At 42.9% G+C, this 13,121-nt stretch overlaps 3 protein-coding genes across 3 annotated transcripts; 1 reads left to right on the forward strand and 2 right to left on the reverse strand.

The window, feature by feature from the left end:
- Positions 1–4,799: 4,799 nt before the first annotated feature.
- On the reverse strand, positions 4,800–5,315 carry FOXG_17573 (uncharacterized protein; the record flags this gene model as incomplete). Its single annotated transcript, XM_018397580.1, has 2 exons — positions 4,800–5,075; positions 5,235–5,315. The coding sequence occupies 2 exons, from the start codon at positions 5,313–5,315 to the stop codon at positions 4,800–4,802; spliced, it is 357 nt and encodes a 118-aa protein (XP_018258633.1).
- Positions 5,316–6,166: 851 nt separating this feature from the next.
- FOXG_22874 (uncharacterized protein) lies at positions 6,167–6,298 on the reverse strand (the record flags this gene model as incomplete). Its single annotated transcript, XM_018403296.1, has 1 exon — positions 6,167–6,298. The coding sequence occupies one exon, from the start codon at positions 6,296–6,298 to the stop codon at positions 6,167–6,169; it is 132 nt and encodes a 43-aa protein (XP_018258634.1).
- Positions 6,299–7,121: 823 nt separating this feature from the next.
- FOXG_22875 (uncharacterized protein) lies at positions 7,122–7,324 on the forward strand (the record flags this gene model as incomplete). Its single annotated transcript, XM_018403297.1, has 2 exons — positions 7,122–7,149; positions 7,242–7,324. Coding segments are annotated over 2 exons (111 nt in total), but the record flags the coding sequence as incomplete, so codon positions are not given.
- Positions 7,325–13,121: the final 5,797 nt, after the last annotated feature.

The following is a 13,121-nucleotide window of genomic DNA, read 5'->3' on the forward strand; positions in this document are numbered from 1 at the left end:
TCTTCTCGTAGGCAACAATGAGGTCGTCCACATAGAAGAATATCAATATTCCTCCTTTCGAGAGACAGCATGGCTCATGAGGTACAGACTTGAACCCAATGTTCGTAAGGGTGGTGGTTAGTTCTTTTTGCCAAAGTAGTGGTGACTGGCGCAAGCCCGTATAGTGCTTTCTGAAGTTTGAGAACCCAGGCCAGGCTTTCGGTAGCCTCCGGGCATCCGCATGTAGACGTCCTGCTTCAGTTCAGCATTGACAAAGGCGTTGACGACATCATACTGGAGAAGTTCTAAATCAAAGCGAGCAGCTATAGCCATGAGTGTTCGGAAAGATCTGCCGGCAAGTGTGGATGCATAGGTATCCTCGTGTGTCGACTTGACCTGTTGATCGCCTCGTACAACGAGCCGGGCCTTGCACTTGGTGAACCATCCGTGCTTGTCGAACTTGTACACATAAACCCACATGCAGTCCAGGAGTTCCTTGCCTGCGGCTTCTTCTCTCTGAACCTCACGCCAGGAGCGCATTTCTTTATGGCTTTCAAGATGAGTCTTTTCTGCCTCGCGGAATAGGTCACCTAGTGGATGGTTCTTGAGGTCTTTATGTCTATTTGGCAATATTGGCATGTCTCGTCGGTGTATTCGGCGTTGGCCGTCACCTAAATCTGTCAGCTTTGCAGATTGTGTTTTGCGATTGGGAGAATCCATCAGCTTAGTAGATTCCCCTCGACTTCCCGTAAACTGAGGTTCTCCGCTATCAGGGTGGCAGCTGGCCGAGCTCGCCTGCTTCTCGAGCTTCCGCTTACTCACCACCTTGCCATTCCAGGTCCCTTTCACAGATGCGAGTCGACCGGCATTAAATGCGGCCTCCCAGTAACTGCTCGGAGTTGAAATGACACGAGGGGCTCCATTTGCGCCGTCTCGTCCCGGGGAAGTGCCAGCGCTAGGTGGGACATGCACCATCTTCGCAGCTCGTAACTGAGGGGGGTTTTCCCCCTCCTTCCTCACGGGAGGTTCTCTGATAGTAGCGACCAGAAGGGCAGCAGGCCGTAGAGGGCAAGTCTCCGGGGTCAGGTAGGGAGTGAATCGAGCGGTCGTGTAGGGGTGATCAGTCCCGTCAGGCTCTTCTCGATTGCGATCTCCTACGACTAGTGTCCTGCCAGTCTCACCCTGCGTAATCGTGGGATCACGTTCAAACCCTCTATGTGGATAACTTGCAGCCTCCCGCTCAAACGCTAGTCCTTCAGGCAAGGCGCTTAATTCCTCGTCTTCTTCTTGGGTAGAAGCATCCAGATTTATGCTAGATCCCTGTGGGACCTCAGCATCAGTGAGATGCTGAATAAGTTCTTCTTCGTTTAGTTCTTTTAAATCATCCTTGAGGTGTTGCACATCCCCAGAGAACGTCTCCTTCTCGTTGAAGATCACGTCTCTAGTGGAGATGACCTTGTTGGTCAACGGATTCCAGACCCTGTAGATGTTTGTCGAGTTATACCCGACCAGGTATCCTATCCACCCTCGGGGATTGAGTCGTTGTCGCCGATTCTTCTTTTTCAAAGCATCGGTCGTCATCGCAAAGGCTTTACAGCCATACACGCGTAGGTGTGTTTGATCGGGCTTACGCTCCGTGACAACCACGCCGTCCCTAAAGGCAAAGTAAGTGTAGAAACGCTCATATGGCGTCTTCCAATTGTAGATATACTTGGGTGTCCTATTGTATAGGTATACGGCAGCACGCCAGATCTCAACCCAAAGGAACGAAGGCAGCTTTGCTCCGATTCTCATCGCGCGAGCTTTCTCCTTGATCACACCCCCCGAGCGCTCTGCGCCGCCATTTTGACTTTGGGCATATGGCGCGGAGGGCTCTAGGCGCATCCCGTTTTTGATACTGAGGAAGTCACTTACCTGGTGACTATCCGGGATCTCGTTATCACACTCGATGACTTCGGGTCTACACTGGAGTTGTCGCTCTAGTGTTCTAAGTAGATGCTCAAGTGCACCGATAAGCGTTGGTGCAGTTCGATCGGGAAGATAATAGTCCCAGATATAGCCAGAGTAACGGTCGGTAACCAGCATAGCTGAAGTGTAGCCTGGATCCCCACTCATGTCGTGGAAATCAATAGTGAGTCGGATTCCAGCCTTCTCGGGTGGAACTCGTCTTTGTCGACGGACTTGGCGCTTCACCTTCGCCATTCCACAAGCATCACACTCAACCGTGGAGATCCCTCTGATCTTCACCCCCCGAGATTGGCCCACGAGGTGCTTGAGTGCTTCAGGCCCTGGGTGTCCAAGTCGAAGGTGCCAAAAGGTTTCGTCTCCACTGCGAGGAGGGCGTTTAGTCCACGAATCATACTGTTTCCGTTTGGCTAGGAATGCCGCTGCCGTTGTTGATTTGTCGATATACTCCAGTACGTACTGGTCGAAATGATCCGTCAATGTGCAGAGGATTGAATCATCTTTCCTGCGGATTTGGTTGCTGTTCCCTTTGGTATCCCAGTAGTAGCCCCTTTTCCGCAACTGGCGGTATGACACAATATTGCACGCAAAGTTTATGCAATGAGCTACATCTTGCAATCTGAGAAGAGAGGGTCCTTGAGGTCCTCGAACGCGAATATCCACGTTCCCGTACCCGTGAATGGCCACTGGTGACTCCCCTGCGTAGACGAAGTCTCCAGACGGCGCCGGTCGGTAGTTGAGGAACCTGCATACTTCATTGAAGATATGGATTGTCGATCCAGAGTCAAGGATGGCAGAATGTCTGAGAGGGTAGGGGGCACAGTTGAAGGCTGCGATAAAGTTGTGCATCACTAGGTAGCTTGCCTTGACGTGTGCCATACCCCGCCCAAGTCACTCGTCCTGAGTGGTTCTGTCTCTACTTTTGGACAATCGTTTGACTTCCTCCACCAAACCAGTATCGTTCTTGAGACGGTCGTTTATTAATCGTTGTATCGCTTGGTTGGGCTCCCATCCTTCGGCTTTCTGGGCTGGGAATAAGTACCAGCAGCCTCTCCAGTCATGGAAACCCAAACATCCTCGACAAGTAGGGCCGTCCGGGTTCGGATTGACGGTCGTCTCTGCTCGTTTTCGTTTTGTTGATACTCCTCTTCCGCCGCCTCGTGCTCTACGCCCACGGCCTTGGCCTCGCGTATCTCGATGTGCATAGGATGTTTCGTCCGTCGCCCAATCTGAGGCGTCTCCTTGGACTTCAATAGTGTCATTATCGCGGTCTGTGATTTCAGGTCTGTCGTTCCTGGATGCAGCGCCGTATGTGGCTGCGAATGCGCCTCTCTTGATTCCTGACGGCCTTCCGCTAGCGTTGGCCATTTTGGCTTCGTATCGAATGTCGGCAGCGACCTCTCGATAGTTGAGGGAATTGTTGAGGATTTGAGGGCGTCGGTGTTGTCGGAAAGTAGATGCCCAGCTGGGGAGGACGTGATACATTGCTCGGTTCAGGTCTTCCGCCCAGCATTGCGCGTCGAGGGCATCGGGGACTTTCTTGCTGATCGCTTCGGCCATGGTCGTCTCCCACTCCGTGACCCACTCGTTGAGTTTGTTGATCTTCGGGGCTGTATGTACGGCTTTGTGGTACTTGTCGCGCGCTTCGGGTCGAAGGCGTTCGTTGTATACCACTCCAGATCTTCGTAGCTCCTGATACCACTTGTCTAATCGGTCTCCCGTGACGCAGGATGTTTTCTGATACGTGGCCGAGACCGTCTTGAGGACAAACTCGACCAGCTTCTGCTCCTGTTTCTTCGTCTCTCTATACGCCGTTTCTTTCAGAGAGTAGATCCTGATATCATGCTCGTATTCCGCTCTTCCTTCAGACGTCAACTCTCCGATTCGCCGGGGCGGTACGTAATCTGAGCTGGGCGTCATTGTGCCACTATCGGGATCGTCCGGATCTGCTTGTCTGGGGTAGTCTCGGATTTCTGGAAGTTCTGGTCGCTGAGGCCATCGGATACGATCGGTTGGATCAATATACTGCCACAGGTCGTAGGCGTGCGCCAGTTTCTTGAATTCGTTGGACCAGGAGTCCCAATCCTCCGGAGACGCGTAGCTAATGGTCCTCTCGGCGTGTTTGGCCGACATGGTGATAGAATGAACCGAAAGTCGTATGCATTTGGGTGCGCGGGTCGCTGAGATGCAATTGAGACTCTTAATTGTTAGACATTACGTGTATTCGGTTCATTGATGTGAATTGGTGTGTATTCATGTTGTGTTCTGTTGAAATCTACCCCTTAGAGGTTTTACCATTTCGGCTGTAATCTTAATGTATCCCTGCTTGCACGTGAGGCCCCAGCACCTGTTCAACAGTAGGTCAAGCCACCAGCTTACAGTATGATTATTAATCTGCTTAGGAACAAGACAGCTATAAGATCTGTTTTTACTAACTTTAACTAAGAGGCTTACTTAATAAGCTAATAGGGATTGCTAAAGCGTTACAATAGCTTAAAATTGGTATCTATAGGTGTTACTAAACTTTATAACAATATGCAGTAGGGATGGGGATTGATGCCTAGCTCTGGGGAACCATGGGTTAGACTCGTTGCCGGCACAACTGAGCGTGATAGCATCTAACTTGGGGACTTGAAGGATGCATCAGAGGCCCGACTTGACGCATGCTGATTGACAGTATAACCAGAATAGAATGTCGCGTCGTGATTTATCGACACTGAATAGCGGGGTGTTGGTCTACGAAAGCATACCTCTTTTCTAAGGGGGCTAGGCCACAGTTCACTCAATACCAAAGACACCGACGGCACCAATGAGGCCGCAAGTGCCATCCGCGTGCAGCTCCCCAACGCCCAAAATCAGACCGTCGACACCGCCATTGAATTGACAACTTCCTGCACACCCAGGCCGGTATCGAGCACCCAGTGTACGCCGGTTAGAGGCTGCGTGGGGTCAGCGGCGCAGCAAAAAGGCGGGGCATACAGGACGGCAACATCCCGGAGGTCTACGAGTACAAGGGCCCGACCTAGAGGGCTAGTAGTGGGGCTTAGCCGGTGCAGCTTCATCACAGCCCAAAGGACTGTTCGCCAAAACACAGTCACGCCGACGGTCCGGCGGCTTGATAAGACCGTTTGCTAGTCTCGTACAGTAGTAGCCATAGCTGTAGCGCCAGAGTCTTAGTCGCCAGAAGATTATTAGAAGATAATGTGATTCTACTGCAAAAGCCGAGAGCCCAGATTGGCCTCTATGGTGAGGAGGCTTTGAACACGCTTTATCAGACGATTCTAACGTACCCTAGGTTCGTAAATGTCGGCGCTCTCGCTGAACGAGCTATAGCAGCTTGCTCCGAATATCAATACGACACCCAACTGCATTTCGAGCTGTGATCTCAAGTTACCCAATGATCGACATGCGAAGCGACCATTTCTGCAAAGCCTACCCTAAGCGGATGGGCCAATATCCACAAATCGATTATGGACTCGTGCCTCAGCATCTTAAGCAGCTTCCAGACGGGAGTCAGCCATCAACCAGAGCAATTTCATATCTCCCAATAGCAATGGTACAGCATGGCACATACACAAGCTTCTTCAGTGACCACAGAAGCCTGTTTCTGATAGAGCAGTTAAAGGATAACCCTCTGTAATAAGTTAATATAGTTAATAGAGGCTTTAGCCTTAAAATACAAAGGAAAAAAGTACTAATAAATAAATATAAGTAATAACGTACGTAATAAGCAAGCGTTACAAACAAGTGAGTGTTACATTGAAAATTTATACTGGCTTACACTCGACTGAAAATAAACTCTTCTAAATTTAAACCATGCCTAAAATAAGAGAAATTTTAACATAGCATAGATCATAACTAAATCTATAAAATATAGTTTTCCTAGATTTTATATAATTTCTTTAATAGATAGTATAAAGAAAACCTATTTACACTATGTATTTATAAATATAAGCCTAAATAAATTAAGTAGAATTTTATAAAAGTTAGTATAGTACTTTACTATATAAAGATTATAGCAAATTCTTTTTCTTAGATTTTGTTTTAATTATATAGTTAATTTTTAAAACGCTACATCTTAGCACTTTCGGTTATACAGTATAGTGAGGCACTCGCTTGTCTGAGACACTCGCTTATCATATACGTTATATATCGCAATAAGGATTTAATATATGATTTGATATTTAATTTTAGTTACTCTACTTATCTCCACGTGCCTCAATTACTTCCTGACAGGTTCTTGCATAATGCCCAGTCTTTCCGCATCTTCCACAATGGCGCACCCTCGGTCGCGCTGAACTTCCTTGACCCTACTTCTTAATAATTCGCCTACTACTTGGATATCTATGTCCATCTGATGAATTAGATTCCGACCTTCCTCTATAGTCATATTTCCTCTTTTCTATAGGCGGGTCCTTTTTGCCCTGCGCCGCCGGCTAAGGATGTTATTTACCTGTCATAGGTTTCGGTTCTTAGTTGCAAGTAAGGCAACCTTATGCATAACTTCCTTAGTTCCTTTCTCAAAAAGCCTTAAAGTTTCAAGAATTAGCTCTGGGGGAGCTACTTTAATGCCTTCTGATTCGTCTCTCAAGGTATTTAGACTAAGGTCCAGCCTCAAGTACAGTCTTTAGGGTCTTTGATACCCAAGGGATCAAGGGGTTGGCTACCTCCTCGGCAGGTGTTAGGGTCCGTAGTTACACATCAAGCGTTAAGACCACACTGTCTGAATCAAAAAGAACAAGCCCGGCTCCCTGTTGTTTATATTGCGCGGTAGTGCTGGGTGAAAATATATTTTATAAAACTTAGTTACTAATTTTAAGGTAATAGGTCTTCTTGGGTTTAAATCTCTAAATGATTTTATCTAGGACTTTAAACTCTAATTCTAGGACTTTCAGACTGTTAGTCTGAATCCTGAAGGGAAGGGAGATTTCCGGATTTTCCAATAAAACCCTCGCAGGAGAAAATCCAAGGCGGCCAGAACGCTACTCTGTAGACGAGGCAGTCGCCTCCTTCTACGATCTCAAGGTAAGCTCTATACTATTTCGACCCAGGGGTTATATTTAATGGTCTTAGCTAATGAGATAAATAGTTGAGGCCTAGTTATGCTCCGGGCGGCAGCCGATGCTGCAAAAAGAAAAGAGGTTCTCTAGGCAGTATGCGTACTGCAGAGGTCGACCATGCAGCTTTCGAGCTGCAAAAAGAGCAGTGAGCCATTTATGGCCTATGCGTTGAGATAAGGGGTTACTGGCAGGCCCAAGAAGTCAAACAGCTAACGGCTGCTGGTGTTGTTCGGGCAGACAAAGCTGCAAAGGTCGGTCATACGGGAAACCGAGGGCGCAGGGCCTGGAATGTTGAAGGCTCGCGGAGCCGGCATGTCGACGTAAGAAGAAGCCACAAATACCACGTAGGAAATAGCGCCCGAGAGCGATATCAAGAGCTCGCGAAGCTCCGTGTCGTTAGGGACATGTATCGCGAAGAAAGATCAATTCTCTGAATCCCTTTCTTCACGAGCCAGGCCACGGAAGTCTACCATTGAAAGTCATTGGTTGCCATCTCAGGACAGGACACCGCCGTCATCGCTCCAATAAAATCGAAAGGACGACCCTTAAGACCGCCGAAGAGCATTACTATATAATAAGAGACTTAAGAATTTGCCTATAGGCGATAAAGTGCTATTATATATATACTTATAGCTGGCCGCATTAAGCCTTTACAGCAGCCCGTAATACAGCAGATATATAACTCCTCTATAGCTATATAAGAAACACGCCAACACTGCCTTAGGAAATACTAATTAAGAACAATATATAAGCTTTGCTAAGATAGTAGTAAACTAGTAAGACTTAAGGTATTAGTCTCTATCTAAGGTTAATAGCCTGTGTATAACACTAAAATACACCAGCATCATCAAGCTTATAATACTGCTGTTAAAGTCTTCGGTAATAGTAAAGTAATAAAAATATAATAAAATATTAAATATAGGGTCTCAGGGGTAGTCCTCTTAACTATTAAAAGACTAAGTAGAAGTTAACTTAGTATTAAATAGGTTACTTATATTTATAACTACCCTTTTCTGACTTTTATCTTCTATCTTATTATATCTTTTATTGTCTTCACCTTTGTCTTTATTACTATTATTATTATTATCTTGGATCTTATCCTTATCCTTATCCTTATACTCCCCTTCATGCCTATTATACCCTTTATCCTAATTAACAGCAAGGCCTAAGTTAATATATTCTATAGATTACTATATATTATCCCTCTAGAGCTCCTATAGGGTTTTGAACTAATATCTTTTAATTAATATCCTATAACCTTCTATAAAATTATCGGCAATAACTAAAATAATTAAACCTAAAAGCAGATAAAGCACTTAAGCTCTTTCTGGTAGATCTTCTTAGAAGATGATTTTACTATTAACTTAAAGGGCACCTTATAAGGGTGATCTAGGAACCTACTGCAAAGCCATCTTCTTAAGTAGATATTTATTTTTTAAACTATTTTACTGTATTAATCCAGGAGATAATCTAATATAGCTATTATAGATACTAGCTTATAGTTATTACATGCCAGATTAAATATTTACTCTCTTTTTATTATACTATAAGGCAAAGGTTGGTTAGCTATGCAGTAAGGTAGTACTGTAAGACGAACTAGAATATTATAATATATATCTCTAAATATTATTTACTAATTTATATGCCATAACTAGTTAGTTTATAAGATAGAAGAAGCTAGTATCTCTTTATTATAGTATCCTTAATTATTACTTTGCTGATTTTCTAAATAGGTATACTCCTTAGTAAATAGCTTCTAAGTAAGGAGCTTAATAGGATTAGGACTGGCCTGTAGAAGAATACTACTAGGTATAGACCTGCTGTTAAAGTTTTTGCTAATACTAATAAGCCATGGCCTTTAAGTATTATTTGCTGTCTAGCTCTAGAATAAAACTCTTTACTAGATATAGTCTTGCAGCTAGTGTTATTAGCTGTTCTTTCTGGCTATAAGCTTTAACTTATTGTAATATTAGCCCTTAAGTAATCCTCTAGAACCTTCTAGCTAGTAAAATAAAGATTATAATACTTATATAAAAAGCCTTATTATATTATAAGGTATGGATAGCATTATGATCTATTTGGCCTAGGGACTAATGTATTTAGATCTAGGAGGTTTAATAAGGATAAGAGGGGCTTAAGGCTATGCCAAGCAGATCTAATGATACCATGCTTTTTGCCTAGATGCTTTAAAGTGCGTTTAGGACTTAAAGTAAAACCGCATTTAATATATATAATAGCTACTTCTGGTAAATTATAATAAAGGCTAAGCCTTTTAAGCTTTTATAGCTTTGCTGGAGTTAAAGTAGGATAACTTTATTACCAATAAATAAAGGAGCTGGCTATTATGGCTAAGTATATATAAATATAATAGATAGGATGGAATAGCAGAGATGGAGTAGATATTATATAGATATGATAAATATGTGAGTACTAATGGATGTTTTTTTTTTTTTTAGGTCTGGAGTAGTTAAGTTAAACTTGATAAGGGTTAGCCGATGGAAATGCGATGCGTTTCGTGTTTTAGGTTTTATAATTTTATTAGTGTAATTCGAGAAACGCAATGCGTTTCTACCGTGAAAATAAGGGGCGAAAATACTAAACGATGATTGGTCAAAAACAGGAAACGCAATGCGTTTCTGCTGATAATCTTGAGTAGGGCAGTAAGTACATCTTGGCTTCTTCCGTGATATGTCTTATCCCAACCTATCCTTTCGATCCATGGCGTCTACTCTTTAAATCTAAGAAGGTCTCCTTGGCTGTTTATCCTTATGCCTCCTGATTCTATGTAGGTTAGTGTATCTTTACCGGGGTTTAAAAGTCATTCTTGCTCTTTTATAGATGCGAGATGAGCTTAGATAGCATTACTGATCTGTGTAGTAAGACTGCTACGACTAATAATTTAATACCTTCGAGACTATTTTAACCCTGCTATCTATGCCTATAGCCATACCTTATCGTAAAATTCATCTAGCTCGCGCTTTCCAGGAGGCTAGCCTTAGAAATACTCGGTGGAAATATGGCGCGTTAAAGACGAGAAGTTGGTGGTATGGAGTAGGCGTTTCCGGCAGCAAATTAACACCTTTGCATCTTAGTCGATGCGAAGAGCAAGTCGGTTGAGGAGAACATCAAATCCAGTCGTTGCAAAACTCATCATAGAGCTCTAATATAAATATGTTTTTAAGGCTTTATGGAAAGTAGGCTTAAAAGAAACAAAAGGGGCGAGGGTGACCTAGGATAAGGCAATTATAAGTATATGTTAAATATTCTTTAAAACTTTAGCGTTGTCGGGAAGGAAAGGAAAGTCAGCGTTATCTAATAATGGAGATATAATAGGGTTCCATTGTAGCTCCGCGAACCCTGAAAGCATGCATAGACGAAAAGAATATATAACGACGTAACTCTGGGGAAATTAGAGGGACGTCTAGTGTGCATAGACCAGAATATATGCATTGCATCGCAATGTTCGCGGTAATCATTATAGTAGGGGACCCTCCTGGCAAATATGGCTCTAGGGGAGGGGTAGGCGGAGGAAGGAGATGCGAGAAATCTAGACCATTAAGTTCTAGAGCATAGCATCTAATCTCTGATAGTATAGCGGCACTCTTAAGTCAATAATCAGACCGTTAGACTGAGGCTCTACTATCGACTTAAAGTAAAACAGGGGGTAAGGATAGAGTACCTGCATTATAAAAGTGAGTATATTACTTAGCCCTTTTATTAGAAGTTGCTTTCTGCTGCTTTACTTGCCTTTATTTAATGTTTATATTTGTTTTATCCTGAGGAGTAGTATATTGGCATGGTTATCTGCACCTCTTATATCTAAGCTTAGAACTAAGTGACTTATTTATACTTTAAGGCTTAATAGGTATTATTTAAATATATAAAATAGATAAGACGTTTAGGACTAGTAGGAATAAAATAAATTAAATAAAGTACTTATATAAATATATTTATAAACCCCTTAAGGTTATAAATATAGAGATTACTTAATTAAATAGCCTTAGTGCAGATATATAATATGCTAGCTTATAGAAGGACTAGTTTTAATTATAAAATTCTAATTAGCTATAAGCTAGTAAAGTAATAATATAGTTTATAACTAATATAAGTAATAATATTATAATAAGAGCAGGAATAAAGATAAAAAGAGTTTTTATAATATTTAAATAACCTTAAGACTAGGTATAGGGTATAAAAAGTAGTTTTAGTTAGCTTCCTATGCCTATATCTAGTTACCTTTTTTATAATATTTATAGTATTTTTAATACTATAAATTTAAAATATCTTTACCTAGCCTAGGATATAAATAACTATAGGGCATATACCTCTTATTATTATAAGAGTTTTATCTTGCCTTAAACCTACTAAGGCTTTTAAAGTATATATTAAATATATTATTATAGTATAGAGAATAGTAAAGGTAAATTAGAAAAATAAGGAATACTATATAACTTGCTTTTAAACTAAGAATGTAAATTTCTTTCTTTTATATTAAATATATAATAGTGGGTTTTCTAACTATAGTAAACTAAGCCGTGCTAGGTTTATTATTAGCAGATTGCATAAGGCATAATACTAAGTATTATTAAAGTATTATATCTCTTAATAGTAGATTTAATATATATTAGGCTTAATTAATATAAAGAAGTTTTATTAATAGCTAGTAAGCTAGAATTTATAAAAGTATAAATAAATATAATTTATATATTAAAGGTAATAACTATATAATTATAGTTATAATTATAATTTTTATAGTAAGATTAAAATTAAGGTTATAATCCTATATAGGTAATTATAATTAAGAGTATAATTATATTAAAGGTCTTTAGTAATAGGTTAAAGAATATAAGGTATATATAATATAACTGCAGGGTTTATTCAGCCGAAGGCTGACTCTACATTAATTCATAAGTTTTCCCGAGTAATGAGGGTTTGGTGCAGACAGGGATAAATAAGTTTCTCGGAATCTGATTGGTCCAGATTTTGTATGGCCAGCCGCGAAAGAACGCGCAACTGGCTGATGGCACCAAAAGAGTGGGGCCAATCGGTGCTGGCCCCTGAAAGGCTCACGCGGAGTGCCGGCAGCTTGCGTCCATTTGGAATTGTTTGTTTACTCAGTACTGTGCCAGTACCACGCGTTCAATTCATCTCCCCAATTCGACAGGTCTCGATATGGCCTCGTTGATTGAGTAATGGATATCGGTCTCAACCCCGAAGAGCTCTCTACTGATTTACTCTTCGTTGTTTGTGCTCGTTGTGGGGAGGAGAGACCGGAGAGTGCCTTCAGAGCAAAGAGGCAGTCTGCTGGGTTAACTAAGCAATGCAATAGACTGCCGTAACCAGTGCGTTTCTCATGTAAGTTCTGCCTTCCTCGTCTATAAGTCTCTTAAACCCTCATCAAATGAAGCATTCTAGATCCAAAGTCGTGCTCCAGACGCTGCGGAACATTGCACTTCGTCCATCCTCACCTGGCAGACCTGCCACGAAGAGAACCCGAAGGAGATGCTGGCCTATCGCCTCCCAACGAGAGATCCGGAACCCAGCCTACATCGCCAGAGAAGCTACGGCAACTTCATACAGCTAGGAGTTTATTCGGAGAGTCAATTAGCCAGCCGCACGTAGTGCTAGGGACGCCAATTCCACCAACCCAACAAAGCTCGCGGCTCTTCCGGGCTCTAGCTCCGTCACCGCCTGTGCAGCCAACGACCCATCCACTCGTCTCACATTCTGATCCATCTACTCTTCGAAGCAGCACACCTGGTGTGGATTACCCTTACTTGGCCACCAGGTTCCACAAGGGGGGGAAGGACTCGCAAGATGATTCCTTGAAGGCTGGGGCGAGGGCCAAGCTGGCTGTTATCCAGCGCGACCATCGTTCACGACGCCGTGCAGGGGAGACTGTGTCACTGACTCCCACAATATCTCAACTTGGCTTCTTGGAAGATTTTGAGGGTCCTGGAGAAGGTATCCTTGTTCTGTGGCCCCAGTAGTTTGTTCAGGCTAACCACGGAACGTAGATGGGAGTCAAGATCAACTACGACCGAGTGGGTTTCTAGATGGGGATGGGATAATCAAGGAAGGGGATGACAGGGGACAGTTCTCTGAATCTGATATTGA

The sequence above is a fragment of the Fusarium oxysporum genome, genomic scaffold (assembly GCF_000149955.1).
Source record: "Fusarium oxysporum f. sp. lycopersici 4287 supercont2.55 genomic scaffold, whole genome shotgun sequence".
Classification (NCBI taxonomy): Eukaryota; Fungi; Ascomycota; class Sordariomycetes; order Hypocreales; family Nectriaceae; genus Fusarium; species Fusarium oxysporum.